Genomic DNA, 22,247 nt, shown 5'->3' on the forward strand with positions numbered 1-22,247 from the left:
AGTAAATGGCTTTAGTTTGCTAGAGATGTGCTTGAAATAAATGTAAACAAATTACATTTAGCAATCACTTTATTTATTGTGCTTGTTATCCAAGAATGTCATAGTAGGTTTGTATTATCCCCGTTTTACAGTCTGGGGAATTGAAGGCACAGAGGTGAAGTGACTTGCCCAGAGAGAGAGCCAGGAAGAGAAACCATTCCTTCAACACTCACTTCTCCTTCTAAACAACTAGACCATGCTGCCATCCTTGTTTTTTTCCCCAATCCAGTAAATACCAAAATAATTTTATTTTTAATTCCTGCATTTAAAACTGTGGCTCTTCATTCATATTAAAATGTCTTTCATATTTTTGAAGTAAACAGACATATACATGCCAACCATATTTCCACAAATAATAACTTTTGCTTAGTGAAACAGGTTTAGTTTACTTTATTCCCCCTCACCCTCCTTTGCATTTCACTTTAACTTAGAGAATCAGCACAGCTGTATTACAAGAATCACTGATTGGCAAATCAAGCAAGAAAAAGCAGATCTGTTACAGGCCTTTTATTTTTTCTGGATGTTTAATGACAAAACATACATAAAACCAGTACATAAAATTCCGATGTTTTATTTTTGTGCAAGGAAAATTAAAAATGTAATTACAAAATAAGCACATTTCATAAAAACAAAGCATTTGATAGGTTAGTTTTACTCAGTACGACATTAAAATAAGTAGCAGCTTAGTATCAAGACATTAATTGTGCACTTTTTTCTGTTAGAATGGTTACTTTCTTTAGAGCAGAGTCAATTTCAAAACTGAATTTCTTGTATTTGATTCACTCTTAGACTTGGATGGTTTTCCTCCAGCTAGTTCTCACTGGAGTAAATGTGTTAATTTTCAGAAGAAAATGCAAGCCCTTAGCCAATCAGAATTACCACTACGTTAAGCATTACAACATAGAATGAATACATCTCGGAAATGCTTGCTTTGGAGGGCGCGTGAGTGTTAAAAATATTTGTGGTGGACTCCTCTTTCCTTAAGGTAACAGTTGTGCTTTGTGGAGGCATTTTAGAGTAGTTTGTTAGCATTCTGCTGGTAATACTTAGGGTCATGGGAGTAGTGGATGATCCTGTTGAACTCATCATGCTTGAGTTCATATCAGTTGAATTTTTAATGTAGATAGTGTGTGTGGCTGCTGCTTCATGCGAACTAATTTTTTGAGTAGTCGAAACTTCTGGATAGAGGAGTAATGGTCTATCTGTGCTTGTAAATAATACAGTTTGGCTTAAGGTAGCACTTAATGTAACTTCATTTGCTCGAAATTGTTCACGTATTTTTGTCACTTGGATTGAGTCAGTTGCCATTGGAGAGCCATTTGTTTCTGCTGCCTTTGTTCCTTTACCTGTGAGGTTAGTGTCTGTAACTGTGGGAGCAGACAAAAGTGGTGTGGCATTAGTCCAAGACATAGTTTGATTGAGGCATGGAGACCCTATCACAATGGCTGCTGTTTCCTTCACCCACTTAAGCAAGTAAGGGATATTTTGCTTATCGTTGCATGACCATGGGTTGTTAAAAAGTGTTATGACTTGTAGTTGAAAGAGCCGGTCAAAAGCTTTGTCAGGAATATACGTGAATTTGTTGTTGTGCAGATAAATATTTGTAAGGTGTAGCAGCCTCACCAGTGTTCCTGGAAGTATTTGTGTTAAGAAGTTGTTTGATAGATCCACCGTCTCTATGTTGTAGGGCATATTGGTTGGAACTGTCCAAAGTTTGTTGCTACTGAGATTGAGAAACTTGAGGCTGCTCAATGTATTGTTGATAAGTACCGCTCTTTCTACCATATTCCTGGAAACGTCAAGCACTTTAAGATTCCACTGGTAAGCTGTATCAAGTTTCTGAAGAACTTTAATATTGTTACCCGTGGCATATATTTCCCATAGAGACTTGGGCAGATAAGCAGGAATGTTCTTGAGCCAATTATTTGAAATATCGAGGGTCCTCAAATTGGTGAACCGGGTCAGCTGATGATCAAGATCAACAAAGTGATTAAAAGACAAATTTAAGTATGTAATGTTGTCTTGAAGTTCCTGTGGCAGTGTAGTCAAGTTTCTGCCGGAACAGTCCACGTTTCTGTTGTTTCCTGAGCACGTACACTTAGAAGGACAAATGCACAGAACAGTGGGAATAAAAATCAGAAAGACCAGTAGACAAAGACGTTTTTTCGGTATCTGGTATTCCATTGTTGCCTGAAATTAAATATACCAAAGTGACACCCTTATAATATAGATAATATACTTAATGCATTTGTAAGAGTCATCTTTGCACTGACGGCTTGCTGGAGAAATTGAGTAAAAAAAAAAATTCTAAAAATACCCTTTGTGGTATAGTCCTTTTTATAACTGTTTACAAAACATCCCTCCATTTACAGGCATGTGTCTGGCAGAATGAGACTCATTTTTTCATCTCCCTTTCCCCCTTGAGCTCAACTGAGGGCTCTCTTTCTAAAATGCAAGTCTATTCCAAATGTTATACAATGTCTGCTTTGTGTTTTAGTGATTTCAAGCCTGTATTATTTTAGGAATAATGTGTTCTTTTACACAGATGGATGAAAAAATGGCTGTCAAATGGATCTGCCTTAAAAATCTCTGCAGTAATGTAGCAATCACACACACACACGCCACTGTATTTGTCCTAATGAAATTTGTTGAAGTTCCTCTAGATAATTTGTTACAAACTCATTTGAAACCTGAAATCCGGATTCCACATCTCTATTCCAAAATAGACATTAGTAATGTTCTTCCTTTATATAACTTTGTTCCCCTTTAAAGCTAGCCAACATGTATATTTGAAACCTGAATTAATGTTAGAATGAAATCTGACTGTCACTGCAGCAAATTTCTGGTGCATGCAATTGTTAGACCAGTATTTTCAGTCTTATTTCCGTATCTTTAATTTTGCAGTAGGTTTTTGCAATGAAAACAAACCAAAAAACCCCACACTTACCACAGTCCCTTCTGCAGCATCAGTGCATCATTTCTCTGAAAGATTTATGCTTAAAGGTCGCCTTGTTCTGGAGAGTAGCTACAGTTCCTCTCTGTGGATTGTGCTTTCCTCTCCAGCTGCATCATATTGCTGTTAGCAGGGGCTCTGCAACCACCTGATCAGCACTACATCGGAGGACTGCAGAGCGGTTGTAGGTGCTGACTCAAATTTATTGCAAGGGGTGCATGCTCAACAAAATAGGTTTTTAATTGAGTTGCTAAACTTCTCTACATGCATGTTTTTCAAGATGTGGCTCCATCAAAATAAAACCTGTTAGTTTGACTACTCAAAACAGCCAGTAGAATTTCTATAGCTCAGTTTTGCTTAATTCCTGATTTCCCCCTAAAAGCCTATTTACAACTGCTGTTCATATCTGCTGTGTTCTTGGTACCTTCGTTTTAATCTACATTTTTGTAATAGTGTCTTTACAAATAAACTCTTGCTTCCTCTGCTTCAGCCTTCTTGAACTATACTGCCCAAGTCTTTAATACTTTCAAGTTGGAAGCATATATAAAATTTAATTTTCAACTGCTAAAATGAGATTGTCAGTGTATTCTATCATGTACAGTATAGTTCTGTTTGGCATTTTTACAAATAGCCTCAGTGAGACTTTATTTAAATTTCCCTCAAACAATCAACATAATAATCAATGTACAGCTTTATGCTATTCGTTTTGAATTTCATTATATAATACATGCATTTAAAATCCTTAATTTTAATAACTTTTCCTTCTGACAGTGTTTCTGGCATCTTATGTAGCTATTTTTATCTTAGCTTTTCCTCTGTCAGTGAACAAAATGTAGATATAAAACTTAATGTTTTAATTGTCAATGACAATTTTTTAAAAATGCTTTGCGGTCGTTTATCTATTTTTCTATTATGTGCTAGCAATATGCTCTGTGCAGCACATACAGATGCACATGCCCTGCTCCAAAGAGCTTACAATCTTAGAATTATAAACTGTTTCCTTCTTTGCCAAAATATTATGGACAGCTGGTTTCAGCATCTGGCAATTTATTCCTATGAAACTAAATATTCAATGTGCTAAATTCTATTCTGGATCATATATTCTCATCAAAATAGTTAATTAAGATCCAAATAGAGGGTCATGTTCTGCTATCCCATTACTCTTAAAAGAGCTGCTCAAGTGGAACTTAATGTGCAACTTGGCCAGCAGAAGCTTTATTGCCAACGTTGATCCATGAAACAGAATACAGTTGAATTGAATTTCAGCTTGAGTTTTCAGAGCTGGCAGTTAGAAAAAAATCTTTACTTTTAAATTGAGTGAATTACATATTTTAAATTATTATGGGACAATAAACTTGGAATCCCAAGGCACCATATTTTACAGGAACCCCCTTTTCAGAGTAGAGCTACTTTTTAAAGAATGGACTCCCTTCTTTGACTAATGTATTTTTTCAAACTAAAGCAGCTTTTATTTAAATGTTGTATAATTTCTTCCTAAAATCTTCAAAGAATCCACTTTATGGAAAATCTGGATTCGTAATACAGGCTGCTTATATTTTGAGTCTTTTTGATTAATCGTAAATATGGACTTTTCATGCTAAGTCCTATTAGGATTTCAGTTTCTTGGTTCAGATTCTTTGATCTTTAAAATGATTGCAAATGTATTCTCCTGATCTGCTTACATATAAATAAGTTTTATGTTCTGCCACATACAGTTTTGCTATATAGCACACAGAAGAATTCTCTTGAGCAAGATCCATTATAAAATTCCACAAAGTTTCATCTTTGCAGAAACTGTTACTTCACTTGAAGGTTATGGCATTGTAAATGTATTCGTCAATCAATATTCTTTGTCCAAAGATAAAGTACATGAAAGTTAACTCTGAGGCTCATAGCATGTTGTATTAATTTAACTCTTGTGAAGGTAAATTACGTCCTTTTCATTAAGACTTGCATGTTACAGCTAAAAAATGTATATTATGCTCAGAGCTTTTCACGAAGTTGTTTTGCAAACTCTGGTCCTAATTCTGCAATCTTCACATGTAAAACTCCGTTTGACTCCAGCTAAAATCGTAGGATTTGGTTCTCTTTAATAATATGACACTTACCCTATTCCTGTGAGAACTTATGCTCAGTGACGTTTGTTACTCTCAGTTTAAAATCCATCTGAAGTCTAATTCTTTCTGTTTATTTCTATGTACCAGTAATAGACTTCCTCATTCTCTTCTTCCCCTCTTTTTGTACCACATTGCCCGTTGCTTGTAATTACTCCAGATGCACTTTATCTTCCTGTTACATGTTAACATATAATCACAGTACTGGGCCTTTGTACTCCTCTGAATAGACCAGGGGTCGGCAACCTTTCAGAAGTGGTGTGCCGAGTCTTCATTTATTCACTCTAATTTAAGGTTTCGCGTGCTGGTCATATATTTTAATGTTTTTTAGAAGGTCTCTCTCTACAAGTCTATATATATTATAACTAAACTAGTGTTGTATTGTAAAATAAACAAGGTTTTCAAAATGTTTAAGAAGCTTCATTTAAAATTAAATTAAAATATTGATCTTATGCCACCGGCCCACTCAGGCCGCTGCTGGTCTGGGGTTCTGTTCACCTAGGCCGGCAGTGGGCTGAGGGGGGCCTGCGGCCAGGACCCCAGCTGGGAAGGGTCTGGCAGCCAGAACCCCAGACCAGCAGTGGGCTGTGTGGGGCTGGTGGCTGGGACCCCAGACTGGCAGTGGGCTGAGTGGCTCACCCAGTATACCACCTCCCCATCCTGCTCCCTGTCCCTTGACTGCCCCTACCCCTTACCCAACTGCCCCCGGAGCCAGCCCCCTTACCATGAGACTCCTCGCTCATCCAGAGCCCTGCCGCCACCGCTGCCACCCCCTGGCGCACAGCCCTACTTTGCCCTGCCCCTCAGAGCGCTGTGCACGCAGCAGCAGGGCTCTGGGTGAGCGGGGAGCGTCTTTGCCTCCCCATGGAGCCAAACGCTGCCCCGCGGGAGCGCGCAGCCCCAGCCCACCAGAGCTCTGCGCGGGCGGTGACAGGGCTCTGGGGGAAGGCATGGGAGGGGCTGGCAGCTTGCTGCGCTAGGCCAGCGCTCTGGCGCGGGACCATGGACCGCGCAGCTTGCCGCGTCGGCAGGATTTTTAATGACACTCGGAGTCCCAGCAGACAGCCGCGTGCCATTAAAAATTGGCTCGTGTGCCATCGGTTGCCGACCTCTGGAATAGACCTTCTTTGTATGTCTTGATCTTTAAATGTTGAATAGAGTTTAAATCAATTTTCTCTGAACTAACATTTATAAAATTTCTTAATAAGCGTAAACGCTGCAAAAGGCTGGTGCCCCAGTGATAAGTATTTAGCCTTGGCTGAGCTTTTTTAGGAAACCTACAATCACCTCACGCTCTGCTCTGCTAAGCTACAAATATAAAGCTTCTTCCTCTTTGTGAACGCAGTTGTTAATCAAAGGTAACGTTTCTTACTGTTCTAGCAAAAAGTTAGCCTCCGTACACTAGTAATTTTTCTTTCAAGTGGGTGAGAGAGAGAAGACTACTAGACTCCTTTTGAATTAGTCCAGTGTGATGGATCCACAATTAGTATTGATAGGGTCTCAGTGTTTTTACTGTAAATAACTTTTCCAGGGTTAATTCTCTTACAGATGGCAATCTTTGTAATAGACCTCAAGGCTGCAAAAAACCCTGATAGTTTAAAAAAGACTGAAGAGATGCTGGCAACTAAACACCTATTGGAAATAAGTTCAGTTTTCAAATCATTGGTTCCTCTCTCTTTTGGATGGATGTTATGAGGGCTAGTTGTTGAATGCTTTGAGATACTTCATTTATGTGCTATAGAAGTGCCAAGGTAGTTTACAGTAAATAAACCTAAATTTATATGGAAAACATAAATTTGTAAGTGTGTTAAGGCATTGGAGTTTTGCTTCTGATCAAAGGTTTTGTGTTTAATCAAGTGAAAATTTAGTGAATTTTAATTTCAGTACAAGTCACCGAGACGCCTTTGTATTCAAACATTTTATTAAAATTAAATGTGAAGTGTGCTGCTAAAGTGACTGTCAATTCAAGTTATACAGCCCGGAAAAGCGAACATAAAAGTTAGAAGCTATCTTTCTACAAAGCTGGACTCATTGCATTTTGAAACTGTATATATGAAATGTTTGTTTCTGTAGCTTTTAAAATCCACCATTTATGTACATAGTCCCATTTTTTTCTTTTAGCTACCGTCGATACCCTGTATTGAAGTGATTAGTTTCAAACAGATCAGTAGGCAGTTCCCATTTGTAAAAAGCTGATATTTAATAAAAGCTGTAACTTCATATAGTTCTTGTCTATCTCCACTTGTCACGTAATCATTTGTTTCAAAGTACTTTTAAGAAGGATGTGAAGTATGTTGCAAAGCAGGCTCCTTCAATCTATCCAGGGTCTGGTCATGCTGGTGGTGGCAGCAATGGTTAATTTACATCTTGCTGGGTTAAGTCGGGAGGAGGAGGAAAGTGGCTCTGTGCTTCTGATTGAAATTCAAGGGATTTGCTGATTTCGGGACAGTGATTCTCCTGGCCTTCATTAAGCCAGTCAGGTGGAGGTGGCAGATCAAGTGACTCAGGTGGGGGAAGGATTGGGTTGAGTGGAGGGTCACATACATAACTCAGTTCATCTGAAACAGGAGGTGGGGGCCCAATGTTAATATTTGAAGAGGAAACCGAAACATTGGCAGCTAATGGGCCAGAGCCTCCCTTTAGTGTATCTTGATTGATTAAGTCAGGAGGAGGGGGAAAGTGGCTCTGTGCTTCTGATTGAAATTCAAGGGATTTACTGATTTCGGGACAGTGATTCTCCTGGACTTCGTCAGGTAGAGATGGCAGATCAAGTGACTCAGATGGCAGAAGGATTGGGTTGAGTGAAGGGTCGCATACATCACACGGTCCATCTGAAACAGGAGGTGGGGGCCCAATGTTAATATTTGAAGAGGAAACCGAAATGTTGGCGTCTAATGGGCCAGAGTCTCTCTTTAGTGTAGGGGTAGATGAGTTGCTCTTCTCCTTTGTGATGCAACTGGATGGCTTCTCAGGCCTTTCTTTTGATTCAGAGCTTTTAGAATCATCCAGGGGAGTGTTTTTATTAAATTTCCATGGCAAGATAGAGAGAACTGAGGTACGTTTTGTGACCAGCTCCATTTCTTTAGCATTCTCTACAAAGATATCAGGTGTGTCTCCATCTGCAAATGGAGAGCGACCTGCCCAGTTTGGATCAACTCGAGCTGGCTTTTTTGAGCATTTCCACAGAAGAATTATAATAATAACTATCATCATACCAGACAAAATTATGCCGATTAACAGTGCAGCTATCCAGCTCCCATCGGTGGATTCACTTTCTTCTGTTGTAGTGGTCTGAGGTGTCATGATAGCTGCTGATGGTGCTTAAATTTTGTGTAAGATGGCAAGTTCATTTGATTAGTACCGGAACCTGGGAGCTGTATTTCCTTTTTGTCCAAGACTGACAGATATTCTCCTTGATTATGTCAGAAAAATAGTTGACGATAGGTTTGTTGGAGGCCTCTGTATCTCTGTAGAAAGTTATCTCCACAATTGTCCATAGAAGAAAATTAAGATTATGTGGTTGGTGTTCATTTCCCTTCTGCTGATCACATGCAGCGTGTTATCTTCTGCAGTAAAAAGAGAATAAAATAGTTAGCTTAAACTTCAGAGTTATAATATAATTTCTGTTTTATAATTCTTGTTTATCTTCAGTAACTTGCTTTTGACTACCAACAGTAAGATTGATGTAAAGCTATGTAAATGGCAGAACTACTATTCTTTTACAACACCATGTCTGCTTCTGTTGAAATAAATTTCAGGTTTGTGACTGACTTGAGGAGAAGCAGGGAGACTTCTGACGACATTGATCCTAAATTTCCTCTTGTGTGGTTTTGTTTAAAAAGAGAACAGCCACAGTGTTCTTTCCAAGTTGCCAAAAAAGGACTAGGAGAGAAGACTGTAAAAAAGGTTGAAATAGTGATCTGTATGGATTGTCAGGCTTCCTTGAAAAGTTCAGATCCTCACTTGTAAATAGGAAATTAAGTGCAAATTAAACTGCTCATTACAACAGTGATTTTGCATTGTTTAACATCTGTTAGTTAAAAGAACATCCCTAAATGTAATGTACTTTCTTTTCAGTACTTTTAACCTTTACCTTGGATTCTCAGTTCTCTTTATAAATTAATACTTGGAGCATATCTGTTTAAAATGATGATTTTCTGCTACAGTTACTGGCATGGAACTAGAATTTCAACAGTAGATCACTGTTATAAATGGACTCCTGAATACATAATGGTTTTTGGAGTGAGAGTTAAAATGTTAATGTAAATTCACTTGCAGTAATGGAGTGGAGTTTTTTGCTATTACCATTTAAAGTTCAAACATCAGAGCATCAGTCTAAATGATGAGATTAATAAAGCACATATTCAATATTCAATTCATCCTGCTTCTTTTGATGTACCTTCCGTATTTAAATTGCACTAAGAGAACATTTATTGGTAAATTAATGTTGAGAACTCAGTTCGGTATGCATAAAATTAATAAAAACACAGGTGTTTTCATGTACATATTAGTGTTTACCAGAGTATAAACACATCCAGGCAGTAAGTTAAAACTTCTGAGAACATGTCAGAATTCTGAATTCATGTTTAGACTTGCAACAGGTAAAACTATTTCACTCATTCGTGCTTACTCTGGTCTCCTTCTCTACATGTGGACTTCATCAGAGCTTAGTAAGATACCGATTAAAAAATTTCATAGCTGTTTACCTGGAATTTCCCCTGTGAATTTTTATGTTATCTAAAATTAACTATTGATTAGACTTTGAACTTGGTTTTGAGAATTATTGGTTCTAATAGCAGTATTTTAACAGCATGGAGATATCTTCAGAACAATAACACATTGAGGAAAACCACGTTCTAAAACAGAATACCGTACACGAGTCATAAATTCATTACAAAATATTCTACACCATCAAGTTGCAAAATACAAGTTGTTTAATGTCACGTCAACAACTCGGTAGCCAAAGCAGTTAAATCTTAGCATATGAAAACTGTTCCTTACCTGTACAATAATGTCTCTTGTATTAAAAAGGCTTCACATACTAAGTTAACATTTTGCTGTTACAAAACTAAAGCAGTCAGAATGGGTGTTGCACATTAAAGAGCTCTAAAAGGGTCCGCTGTTCTCACATGGAAAGTTTTTTGTATAGAAAGAGGAAGTTTATCAACACTTGCTGCCGGAAGTGTCAAAACTAGGGTGATGACTAAGAATTAATGTTCAAAAGTTGCATACTTGAAGACCAAATTTGGAATATGTTGTTTTTTTTAAAAAAAGTGTAAAAAATAATGCTTAGTAGTGTTAATGTTTATATACCTGTGTCTGTAGAGAAAACATGAGCAATGGTAATTTTGTATATAAACTAGAAGTGGATTGAGGCTAACACAATCTTATTTGTACTTTGTGCTTTTCTGGAAGTGCAACAATTACTGTTGAAAGAGGCTCAAATAAAGATGATTTAGATCAGAAGTTCTGTGGTATGTGGAGAGCTGGCTGATCACATGATGCTGGTTCCCTTCCGTATTTTCGTTTCTTAAATTGCATTAAAAGGCATCTAAAAACACATCAAAAGCTTTCCTGTGGGCATTGGCCTGCTAAACCCAGGGTTGTGAGTTCAGTGCTTGAGGGGGCCATTTAGGGATCTGGGGATAAGATCTGTCTGGGGATTGGTCCTGCTTTGAGCAGGGGGTTGGACTAGATGACCTCCTGAGGTCCCTGTCAACCCCGACATTCAATGATACTGTTCCAAATAGGCCACACTGTGTGACTGCAATTGGGAGGCGTTGTGCTCTGTGAAATCCGCAGGGCTCCTTTTGATCAGTGTCAGGTGCATTAATCCTGCAAAAAATGCAGGATAGTAGCTACTATATCCTTGTAGATTAACAGAGGTTGAAGTACCTCTCAGAAATAGAGGGGATTAGGAGCAAATGTACAGAGGAGTGCTGTATTTGGGTGTACAATAGTCAAATCATAGAAATAAGTTTAGACTGTATGTGCATTTTATATATTATGTGCAGAGCAGGGAGGGAACTCCTCCTTAAATATTTGTTTCATATCAATTTAGACATCACTGACTCAAGGGACTTTGAAAAAGTAATGTGCAGTATATGTCATTTACATGCGTATGAAAGAACTGGCATATGGTAAAATCACTTTTTAAATGAGACTCTCATAGTAAACAGTGTTCTGCTATAGCTGGAGCTGAACAGTTTTGGTGGCTTTTCTCCATGTTTTCTGCTGATAGAGGGGACTGGGACCACATCTTTGCACTCCGGGGAGCTGTAATGTTGTCCTGATCCAATCTCCTTAGAAGCCAATGGAAAGACTACCCTGACTACAGTGGGAGTTGCTGCTGCTGCACAACTCCTACAGAAAGTTACGTGCTGTGGGTCTGGGGAAGCAGAGGGGATAAGGCAACACACAAAGGTGATATTTGCTCCCCAAGGGATCCAGGGAACAAATAGCAGTGAAATCTTTCAATTCCCTGAATCCAAGGGAAGCACCACAGTCTACTCTTTCCACTGTCCTAGCCAGAAGAGCAGCAGCCAATTCCAGTGCATAAAACTTCAGTGTCTGTAGTTGTAGACTTGCACCCCTGACCCTCACTTCTGGCTGAACAAAGGCAGCAGGTAGAAATATTAGTGTATGTAATAGGGTTTATATATATTCATTCCAAGTTGGGTTCCTTGGTGGAATAAGTTGACTTTCAGTGAAGGAGGCTCGATTTGGTGCATAAAATAGGTTACATGTCCGTAGTTTCCTGAGGTTTAAAAATCAACACTTTCTTGTGTCAAAATATATACGTTATAGATAGGAAATGTGTGGGGAGTTTGGAAAGGCCAAACCATTAGTTTTCAGGAGCTGCCCTCAGTGTGTGGATTTTTTTAACACTTGCCAGACCAGTTCAACAGACCTAGTTAACACGCTGTTTCTTGGACTAAAGGTCAAGCCTGCATATCAGTTCATTTTCAGAACTGGAGAATTTGTCTTAGTTGAAAATAACTTTTTTAGGTAGCTCCTTGAAGTCATCTTTTAATATCTGTCTCATAAATGATTTTTGCAAGACTTCATATTTTTGTTTTAAACACGTAGGAAAAATATAACGTACCTGTACGCAATCTGCTAATGTACATGAATCACTGTGCCACCCAGGAAATCCTCATGGTTTTTCTAACTACTTTAGTGTGTGTCCGACCTAACATTACAGGTATTTTGATTCCAAGCTGTCTGGGGAAGGGACAATTATTTGCTGTGTTTCTTCAGTGCTTAGCACAATGGCTTAGTAACCTGTGTGAGGCCTCTACGTCCCATCCCAGTACAGATGTTTAATTGCTATATATCCATCCATATGTCTGGAAGGAGGAAATTTTTCCTTAGCAATATCTCTTCCCTTTGTGGCAATACAAATATTAATCAGTTGGAAGCACATATTTCGAAGAGGTGTGACTTAAATGTTTTATCACCTATCTGTATGCAATTATGATTAGTGAAATGATGAGTAATTTGATATATACAAATGTTGCATTATTGTGCCCAGTGACTGACTTCCATTTTACAAGCCGAAGTGCCCTGTTAACACAATTGTAGACTGTTGTAGCTTAATATGCAGAAGAACAAGGAAAACGTTGAAATTTGCTAGTTTGGTTTTTCAAGATCCCAAGAATTAAGTGACTTATCTGTGAAACAGTTCATCTGTGCTTAGGTATAGAAATAATGTGCACAGACAAGAAGCCTTTCCAGTTTCCTCAGGGTAGTGAATATTTAGTATAGTGAAACCTGTTACAAACATCCATTCAAAAGACCAGCTTAGAGGAGCTAAAAGTTGAAGTGGTTCTCAAAGAAATCTTTAGGGACGCTTCGTAGCAATGGTCTTATGTTAGAGTAGTTCTTGGTAGGTGGTCCGTGGTGCAGGTTTCATTGCATTAAAATAGTAAAATTTCATCTTGGCTCTTATAAACGAGCAAATCCACAAAAAAAAACAAAACTACTCAAGTGCCTTTCTTTTTCACTCTCCAGTGAGGCATTTTAATTTTTCCCTTAGTAAACATTTTGGAGAATTAATATTCTAGAAGCTTTCATTACAATAGAAACCCCAATCTATTATATACTATAATTATGAATGAGTCAGATTGTTTCAAAATCTATTGTACGTTTTTATTGGTGTTACCAAGTGAGAGTTTTACTCCAACCCTGTTAAATGTAAAACAAATTTTATATATTTTTGCATAAACTTAAAGCTCAGCAAATACAGTTGACTTTAAATTAGTTCAAAGGCAAGATAGGCTTGTGTTATGGCCAAGAACAAGACCAGAAATCGTATCTTGGCTGTACAGTATATTTGCTTTAAAGTTAGTTGCAACCAAACAAATGCCAGCACAAGTAACTGAAAATACTCGTTTTTTAGACATTGATTCACACAACATGTACTATATGGGTGCTCAAATTTCTTCACAATCCAGAGCACATTTTAGTGTAGAGTCAGTCTGAGGGAACACTTCCCCATTCATGGCCCTCTCCTCCCATTTGTCATCATGCAACATCTCTCTAACAACTACAGCAGTTTCCTACTTGTTAGTTATTTATAACGGTTTCTTAATATAATTTAGCAGATGGCAACGAGGAGGAGATAGCACTGTGATCATCCAGCTCTCAGCATACCTTCAGTGTTCAACAGACCACAATTTGAGAACCTCTGATGTACAAAAATGTGCTTAGGAGCTCTTGAGAATTCTGTTTGCAATATCTCAGTGGTCTTCCAGCCTACTAGTTTGTGGGTCACTGATTACATCAGAGAGAAATGAGCTTCATTTAAAATAAAAAAGTAATCGTACACCCATAAATAGTACTTTGCAGATTCTGTACCTACAAGGCTAATGGGGTCCCTCCCTATGACCTTTGTGGGGTTCCTTTTGCAGCCCTAATATCCTAAAGGTTTGTTGCTTTATCCCCACTCAGCTCCATTGCCCACCAATTTCTTTCAAAGCAGTAATGGACAGGTCTCCCTTTAAAATAATGCAGGATACTGTTTTAAATGACTGAAAGGTTGATCACGCACAAGTTGGGGTGCTCCTTCCTATGGAGCTGTGTGCCACTGCATAGAGTTCCCATTGTTATGCAGTGGAAAACCAAATCCAGGATGTGAACCTGGTTCTCCTGTGGCACTAAGATGTTACTTCAAGGCTGCAATGTTGTCTCTGTTAGGAATCGGAGCGTTACTTAAATCTCAACTATAAAATTGGTTATGATGCTGTCACATGGTTTTGATGCTTCTTCTTTATTCTGATGATTAGCTCTTCCACTAGTGAGTTTCTCAGTTGTTTCAACTGCATTTTTCTTTTGAGCTGTGATAGCTGTCTCTGATATCAGGTCTTGCATCATCAAGTCAGTCCCTGTTAGCTCTTTAGACTTCTTCTGCCATGTATCTGATCCAGTTGGCCATAAACTGCTAGTAACCAGAAAATCACCGTTACTCCTGGGCATGCGCTTGCCTTGTTTAGCTCTTTTGAGATACGATATCTTATTTGCCATTACCACAGTTGACAGAAATAGAAATGTGCAAGCAAGAAGCAGCACTGCTATTATAATGAAACAAATGAGTATCAGAGATTTATTCTTTTCTTCACAATTTTCAGTCTTGGTTGTAATGTGGGGCTTGGTGGTGGTCAAAGGGTCTTGAACTGCAGAAGTAAGATTAAAACCAGGGGAAGATGTTGAAGGTTCCTGACCAAATGTTGATGACTGAAAGGCGGCTGTCTGCATTTCAAAAGCAGTCACTGAAGTGTCATTGTAATGTGCGTCTTGCGTTGTAAGATTGGTACTGGCTTCAGTGGTACTCTGGTTTTCACTTATGTTTTGGGTAATGGTACTCAAATAGCTCTTATTTGTAGCCCAGGGATGGTCAGTGTGGTTCGCTCCGATCTGCAAGCACAATGAAAAGATGGTCGCAACAATGAAAGCAAAATGTGAGTTACAGTGCCTTGTCACTGACATGTTCATATCAGGTAGTTACCTGTAAAAATATAAAAATAGAGTATTAGCTTAGTAAATGTTTTCCTGTATTGTTGCTGAAGGTTTGAATTGGAGCTCTGTTGAAATGTTAGGCAGATGCTATATCTATAGTTAGACAACTCTCTCTTTGCAGTAACTTGACTTCATGTATTTTGGGCATGTTATAAAGAGTGTAGCTTCTTAAATTTCAAAAGAGTAGGTGTTCTGTGTTTGGTCTTCAGTATTATTGAACAGATTTCTACAGAGTTAGACTTACGGGGAAAAAAAATTGAAGAAAAGTTCGGGGGGGAAGGACATTTCAAATTACTGAGTGATGTTTCATGGGCTGGGGCACATGACTTACGAGGAGAGACTGAGGGAACTGGGCTTGTTTAGTATGCAGAAGAGAAGAGTGGGGTGAGGGTGGAGGATTTGATAGCAGCCTTCAACTACCTGAAGGGGGGTTCCAAAGAGGATGGATCTAGACCAAGGGTCGGCAACCTTTCAGAAGTAGTGTGCCGAGTCTTCATTTATTCATTCTAATTTAAGGTTCCGCGTGCCGGTAATACATTTTAACATTTTTAGAAGGTCTCCTTTTATAAGTCTATAATGTACAACTAAACTACTGTTGTATGTAAAATAAATAAGGTTTTTAAAATTAAGACACTGCTTTTAAAATTAAATTAAAATGCAGAGCCCCCCTGGACCGGTGGCCAGGACCTGGGCAGTGTGAGTGCCGCTGAAAATCAGCTTGTGTGCTGCCTTTGGCACACGTGCCATAGGTTGCCTACCCCTGATTTAGACGGTTCTCAGTGGTGGCAGATGACAGAACAAGGAGCAATGGTCTCAGGTTGCAGTGGGAGCGGTCTAGATTGGATATTAGGAAATACTATTTCAGTAGGAGAACGGTGAAGCACTGGAATGGGTTACCAAGGGAGGTGGTGGAATCTCCTCCTTAGAGATTTTTAAGGCCCGGCTTGACAAAGCCCTGGCTGGGATGATTTAGTTGGGGTTGGTCCTGCTTTGAGCAGAGGATTGGACTAATGATCTCCTGAGTTTTCTTCTAACCCTAATCTTCTATGGTTCTGTGTGTGCAAATGAGTGACTACTGTCATAGCTCCTTCTATTTAAAGCTGACAAAGTTGCACCTTTGAATCAATCACTTCTGCTTTTAGAAATACAGGAGAAAACAAGCTAAGCCAGTGGTTCTCAAACTTTTTTCACTGACCACTTGAAAATTGCTGAGGGTCTCGTTGGACCACTTATTGATCTTTCCAGGTGGTGTTTGTACTGTTAGCTAACTATTGTAAAGCACTTTTTGATAAAGGGCTATATTAAAAAAAAAATTAACTTTTTTTGTTCTACAAATAAAAGCACACAACTCATATATTAATATCAGTGGTGTAACCTTTCTAATGCAATGGATATTCCCTTTCCCGCCTGCTGTGGCAGCCCCCAAGCTGGGGTTGGGAAGGAGGGGGGTCTCTTCCCGGCAGTTGCAGCCCTGGAGCGGAGGAAAGTCACCTCTTTCTCTGGCCACTGCAGCCCTGCATGTCCCAAATTCCCCCTCCCCCCTTCTCACCCCACTGCCCCATCCCACTTACCCCCTATTCCCACCAAGGCCACCGCCCCACCTTACATGTATGTCTTTTCCAAGATCCAGGCACCTAATTAGTGGAACCACTAAGTATTTAAACTACTGCTTTAAAGATTATTCTTCTAAACAAAATACCTTTTTCTTCCACACAAAGCATCGTAGAAAAGATCTATTTACTTTCAATCATAGTCAAAAGTTGTAACATAACTACAATAGTACCTAATACATTGAATCACAAATATATAGAAAAGTAAACTTGCTAAAGGATTTTGACATCTTTGTAAAAGCTGAATAGTAATGTCCTTTAGACATGCCAGGGTCCTCCAGAAAGCAGAGAAAGTGAGGACTTAATATTCCTGGTATGTCTACTGTGGAAAGAAAAAAAAAGATTGAGTCTGGCTTCATACATCATAAAGAAGTAGTGAAGGGCACAAATGTTTTTCTCTCTGCAGTTCATATTTAAGCTTAAAATTAGACTTAGTTCTGAGGTAAGGACTTCCTCCTTTTCAAACTGAGCAGAAAACTAGCTTGTCATATAAGATGCAGGTGGGGTAAGATTTTTATCTCAAAATGGTTCAGATTGTTTGTAAAAGATGCCTTGTAACGTGGCAAAAAAATAGAAGGAGAAAGCTGAAGTAAAACATGTAAATTATTCCCTAATTGAATGGCCTACCCTTTTTTAGATGTTTTTAGCCATTTGAGATGGATCTGCCCTGTACAGTTCCATTTGTTAAATGGAAGTATCTCAAACACCTAATGTTTCCATTACACAATTGCAACAGTGCTTCTGCATACTTCCACTGACAGTACAATGAGCCCACTGTTAATTGTAGTGTTTCTGACCAAATGTACTGCTAAAAATAAACAAACGTTGTTGACAAAATGTTAATGGTTTTATGTAAAGTAACAAAAGCAAAGGAGTTGATAATTAAAGGTTGTCTTTCTCTTTAATATACCCCTTTGTGCTTAGATATAGATAGGATCCTCTGTCAGTATATAGTACGATCTACAGTACATAGGCACAACGGGACTAACTAGTGACTGACACTCTTAATGCTTGCTTCAGACTCTGAAATATGAATACCCTTTAACATAGTATAACATCTGTATTTTTGGTAAGTTTCCTGTATTCAAGCTAAGTTGGCTGGGTGGGAAAAGATAGTATTTCACTTCTTGATCGCAGTTGTCAGACATGGGCATTGTAGTGAATTGTGTGATGTTTTGTGAAAACATTTTTTGCATTACAACTTTCTACAAATTCTAACAAACTCAGAAGCAAAGTGTAAGAAAGCAAATATGGACCTACCTTGCCAGAAGTGTGGTCAAAATCAGAGTTGAATTTCAGATTATTCTGTTACTTAATAAAGCAGTTTCTTGATATATTTCTTGGGATTCAACAGACCAGCAGTATAAAACAAATGGACTAGAAGATGATTTAAAAAAAAAAGTGAATCTAACTAAAATATGTAGTTGTATTTCCTCACTCAGAAAACTAAACCACAGAGATGACACATTTCCTTTCCACTGCAGCTCTACCCGTGACATGTTAGATGGGAGAAGAAAGCACTAACTTGCCCAAATTAGCTCTCAGAATGACAGGAAGTGCAATAGAAAAAAAAATCTGTTTTTAGGGCAGAGACTCTCTATTTGCTGCACCATATATATGTTTATCTTTATACCAGATTATTTTCTCTATGTGTTATATAAAAGTGATGTCTCCAGTGCAATCAATATTGTTTAACTTTTGTTTCTATTGCATGTATTTGTGTGAATTCTCTCTTTACAGACTCTCCGTCTTTGCTAGCAGAGTCCAGGTGATGGTAGCACAGAGATGCTGTAGGCAGATAGAAGTGTCACAGATTTCCACAAGCTACTGTGGAGTTTGACTATGATTTGGGTTAATGATACCTAGTAAAATTATATCTGCCATGTTAAAAATCTTCTGGATTAATTTTGGAAGGAAACTGTCCTTCTCAAGATGCAGAGCAGCTTTACTTAAAAACTAAACAAATCAGAAACTGCCTTAAATTAGCTGAAAGATTTAGTTGTTTTCAGAAAATCTAACAAGCACATGTATACTAGTCATTTGGCCACTCTTACATCCGATTAGGCAGTCGGATGCCAAGTTTCAACCTACAGCAAATGCAGTGTGAGAGTTGCAGACCCTTCAAAAGAGGGTTTGTAATGGAAGTGCCTGAAGATGCTTAATTAGGGCAGCGTCACTATTATAAATTACCTTTTTTATGTTTCAACTTGGGTGTAATTTGCAAGTGCGGAAAAGTGAATACATTGACGTTTGATGAGGAATCCTTGCTGAGATAATGTTGCCCTTTACTTTGTAGAGAGAGAATCTAAACTGCATTATTTATATGTAAACAAATTTTGAAGCAGTTGATGTGCCATTGCTCTGCAGCATGTTTTCTTCAATTGAAATGTTAAATAGAGGTCCTCTCTGTCTCTTTCTGGGGCTGCATGGCTATACAGTAGCCATGGAACTCATTCAGAAAGAAAGAGGATAACCTCAGTGTCAGCCTTCTAATTCTCTGTCATGCTAAAACTGATTCCAATACGATGGATGAGCTAAAGCTTAATGGTAATGGATGCTATTTGCCTATTGCCTACATGGTCTCTGCAGCTCCAGGGCAATTGTTTTGGAATATCTGGAGTTGGTATAGGATTACATGCAAGCTAAATCTTTTTTTTCCCTACTGTAACCAAGAGAAATCATGGAACAACATGTGAAATGTTTTTTCTTGTTTTTCTTAGGTTCAAAACAGGTCAGATCAACGGTGATTTATTGATATACCATGTTCTTCTAACTTTGAAGCCATACTATGCTAAGCCATATGAGATTGTAGTGGACCTCACTCACGCCGGGCCCAGCAATCGTTTTAAAACAGACTTCCTTTCCAAGTGGTTTGTAGTGTTTCCAGGCTTCGCTTATGAAAATGTCTCAGCAGTTTATATTTACAACTGCAACTCTTGGGTAAGAGAATACACCAAATACCATGAGAGGCTTCTGACAGGCCTGAAAGGCAGCAAAAGACTTATTTTCATAGACTCTCCTGGGAAATTGGCAGAACACATTGAACATGACCAGCAGAAACTTCCAGCTGCTACCTTGGCTTTGGAAGAAGACTTGAAAGTATTCCACAATGCTCTCAAACTCGCCCACAAAGACACCAAAGTTTCTATTAAAGTAAGTCTCATTTAGCACCCTTCCTATCGAATTGCTATGTATAATTTGGCATTATAGACCTGCATACTATTTTACTGTCATTAAGTCTTAGGAAGAAATCACCAGTATAGTTCATGCATCACACTGGTAAATATATCACTTGTTCATCGTTTAGATTTCAGCTACTCATCCTCCTCTTTAAAAAGTGGTGATAACAGATCTTGTTCATTCTTCATATTCTTAGCTACAGCTACTAAATGATACTTTTTTCTTTCCTTTCTAAGGTTGGGTCTACCGCTGTGCAGGTAACATCAGCAGATCGAACCAGAGTCCTGGGACAGACAGTGTTTCTAAATGACATTTACTATGCCTCTGAGATTGAAGAGATATGTCTAGTTGATGAGAACCAGTTCACCTTAACCATTGCCAACCAAGGCACACCACTCACCTTCATGCATCAGGAATGCGAAGCCATCGTGCAGTCCATCATTCACATACGGACTCGATGGGAACTTTCACAACCAGATTCCATCCCACAGCATACTAAAATCCGCCCTAAGGATGTCCCTGGAACACTGCTCAATATAGCATTGCTTAACCTGGGAAGCTCAGACCCTAGTTTAAGGTAGAGATCTCTGAACCCTTATCTTGACCAAAATTTGTGCTAATTTATTTCTAAGGTTTCCCCATTAGTAAGTGTTTTACAGCAAACATAATTATTTTTTCACCTAAGCTCCACAACCTTGATCTTTCTTTGGGAAATATCAGTGTTACTCCTAGATAAATGTCGGCATGGAAAAATGAAGCATAAATAAATTGTGCTAGGTTAACTGTAAAAGTTTTGGAAGTCTTAACTCTTATTCTGAAAAACCTTTACTTTACTTTACTTTACTTAGCTAATCCTAAATCTCTTCACATCTTTCTCCTGGCTTTGTTTTTAAAAACATAAACTAGAATTCAGTGTTGGGGTACTAGTGACTGTTTTGCTGCTAGAAAGCAGAATAAACAATAGGAGACGTACTAGAGCTAGCTGGAAATTTTCCAACTGAACATTCTTCCAGTAGAAGAGGCAAGTTAATCTAAATCAAAACGTTCTATGGAAACATCCAGTTCTGACAGAAACCAGGTAGGTTTCCTATGGAACCCTGCTTGCCAGGCAGGTTTCTGTCATAAGCCTACCTGGTTTGTTGCCAGGTTAGTCACCTGGCAGGCTGACAAGGGGCTGTGAGTCTGGGAGCTTCCTGGGCTCTCAGCAGCCCACAAGGCCTGGCTTCCAAGCTTCCCAGCATCTCTGCAGTATGGCTGACAGGGAGCCTAGAAGACCTAGATCTCTGGCAGCCCACCAGAAAAGCTGCCTCAAAGCCAGGGTCTCTAGGGTCCCTGGCTCCAACCTGCTAGGTGGACTACCTCAGAAGCAGGGCTTTCAGGCTCTCAGCTGCTTGGAATCCCCAGCCTCCAGGCATCCGGAGTGCAGGATTTTTTTAGAGCCCTCAAACATTTCAAAAAGGTCTGTGAATTTGGAATTCCTGTTCTGTGGGAAATTCAAAAATTTTAGTTTTTCAGTTTTGGAAAGAATTTTTTTGATATTTCAGAATTTATAGTGGGAATTCCAGTTTCTAGCAGCTCTGTATATCTGTATGTACCTATATAGACACAGTATAATATACATATACATATACATGCCGTTTAATTTTTATAGGCTATGTTGTTCTCTGTGTGGGAATAAAGTGAGACTATATCCCGCATTCACTTTAATGCATAGGAGAATTCTAGAGTTGTCTTCTTGCCATTACTGCGTAAAATGTACCTGTGTAAGATATAAGCACTTTAATGTTACATGTGCAATATTTAAGGAGAGATTTTCCAAGGATGAACTAGTTTTAGTCACGATCTCAAAAATACCTCAATTCAAATGTACACGTTGATTTTATATGGGTCTGAAAAACCAATGGTCAGGTTTTTCCTTGGTAGCCCTTTGGCAGCCCTCTTCTCTTCCTTTCTCCCTCCCCACTCCATATCATTCTAATCTGTTCCATCCAAGAGTAACTAGACATGGAGCCCTTCAGTGATGCTCTTTCAATTTGTCAGAGAGGGTTTATTGAGAGAAGGAGCTCTCTGGGTGCTGGCAGTCCGTGGAAGGAAGAAATTAAGTTCAGGACCTAAACTTCTGATTCCCTTGGCATGCAGGAGCAGCAAGTTATACGGGCCTGTGATGCCCATGCTCCAGCAAATTCAGGGCATGAGGGCCCAGCTCCACCAATGTTCGGGGCCGGGTCTCTCTCCAGGCTCTACCTGCGGCCCCGCACACCTCCTCCAAAGTGTCCCTGCCTGTGTGGGGACAGCGGGCGGCTGCCCTGCCGCTTGGCACTGTGCTCCGTCGCT

General features: G+C 39.0%; 4 protein-coding genes across 7 annotated transcripts in view; 1 reads left to right on the top strand and 3 right to left on the bottom strand.

Annotated features, from left to right (window-relative positions):
- The window catches only part of NF1 (neurofibromin 1), a 169,467-nt gene that overhangs the window by 107,000 nt on the left and 40,220 nt on the right, over positions 1 to 22,247 (top strand). For all 3 annotated transcript variants that reach the window (XM_050929619.1, XM_050929617.1, XM_050929620.1), the window contains 2 exons: positions 19,454 to 19,886; positions 20,150 to 20,490. In XM_050929619.1, coding sequence (XP_050785576.1) covers positions 19,454 to 19,886; positions 20,150 to 20,490 — 774 coding nt within the window. The remainder of the gene's footprint in view (positions 1 to 19,453; positions 19,887 to 20,149; positions 20,491 to 22,247) is intronic.
- On the bottom strand, positions 532 to 3,386 carry OMG (oligodendrocyte myelin glycoprotein). The gene is made up of 2 exons (XM_050929622.1): positions 2,987 to 3,386; positions 532 to 2,229 (listed from the first exon to the last, which is right to left on the bottom strand). Exon 2 carries the CDS (start codon positions 2,221 to 2,223, stop codon positions 901 to 903), a length of 1,323 nt encoding a protein of 440 aa, XP_050785579.1. The 5' UTR covers positions 2,224 to 2,229; positions 2,987 to 3,386; the 3' UTR covers positions 532 to 900.
- Positions 7,309 to 10,641, bottom strand: EVI2B (ecotropic viral integration site 2B). Its single transcript, XM_050929623.1, has 2 exons — positions 10,108 to 10,641; positions 7,309 to 8,672 (listed from the first exon to the last, which is right to left on the bottom strand). Exon 2 carries the CDS (start codon positions 8,407 to 8,409, stop codon positions 7,462 to 7,464), a length of 948 nt encoding a protein of 315 aa, XP_050785580.1. The 5' UTR covers positions 8,410 to 8,672; positions 10,108 to 10,641; the 3' UTR covers positions 7,309 to 7,461.
- EVI2A (ecotropic viral integration site 2A) lies at positions 13,233 to 18,176 on the bottom strand. Of its 2 annotated transcripts, none has more exons than XM_050929625.1 (2): positions 17,990 to 18,176; positions 13,233 to 15,112 (listed from the first exon to the last, which is right to left on the bottom strand). In XM_050929625.1, exon 2 carries the CDS (start codon positions 15,097 to 15,099, stop codon positions 14,320 to 14,322), a length of 780 nt encoding a protein of 259 aa, XP_050785582.1. In that variant the 5' UTR covers positions 15,100 to 15,112; positions 17,990 to 18,176; the 3' UTR covers positions 13,233 to 14,319. The 2 variants fall into 2 exon arrangements, with proteins under 2 accessions (XP_050785582.1, XP_050785581.1); XM_050929624.1 differs by having other exon boundaries at positions 17,994 to 18,174.

The sequence above is a fragment of the Gopherus flavomarginatus genome, chromosome 19 (genome assembly GCF_025201925.1).
Source record: "Gopherus flavomarginatus isolate rGopFla2 chromosome 19, rGopFla2.mat.asm, whole genome shotgun sequence".
Lineage (NCBI taxonomy): Eukaryota > Metazoa > Chordata > Testudines > Testudinidae > Gopherus > Gopherus flavomarginatus.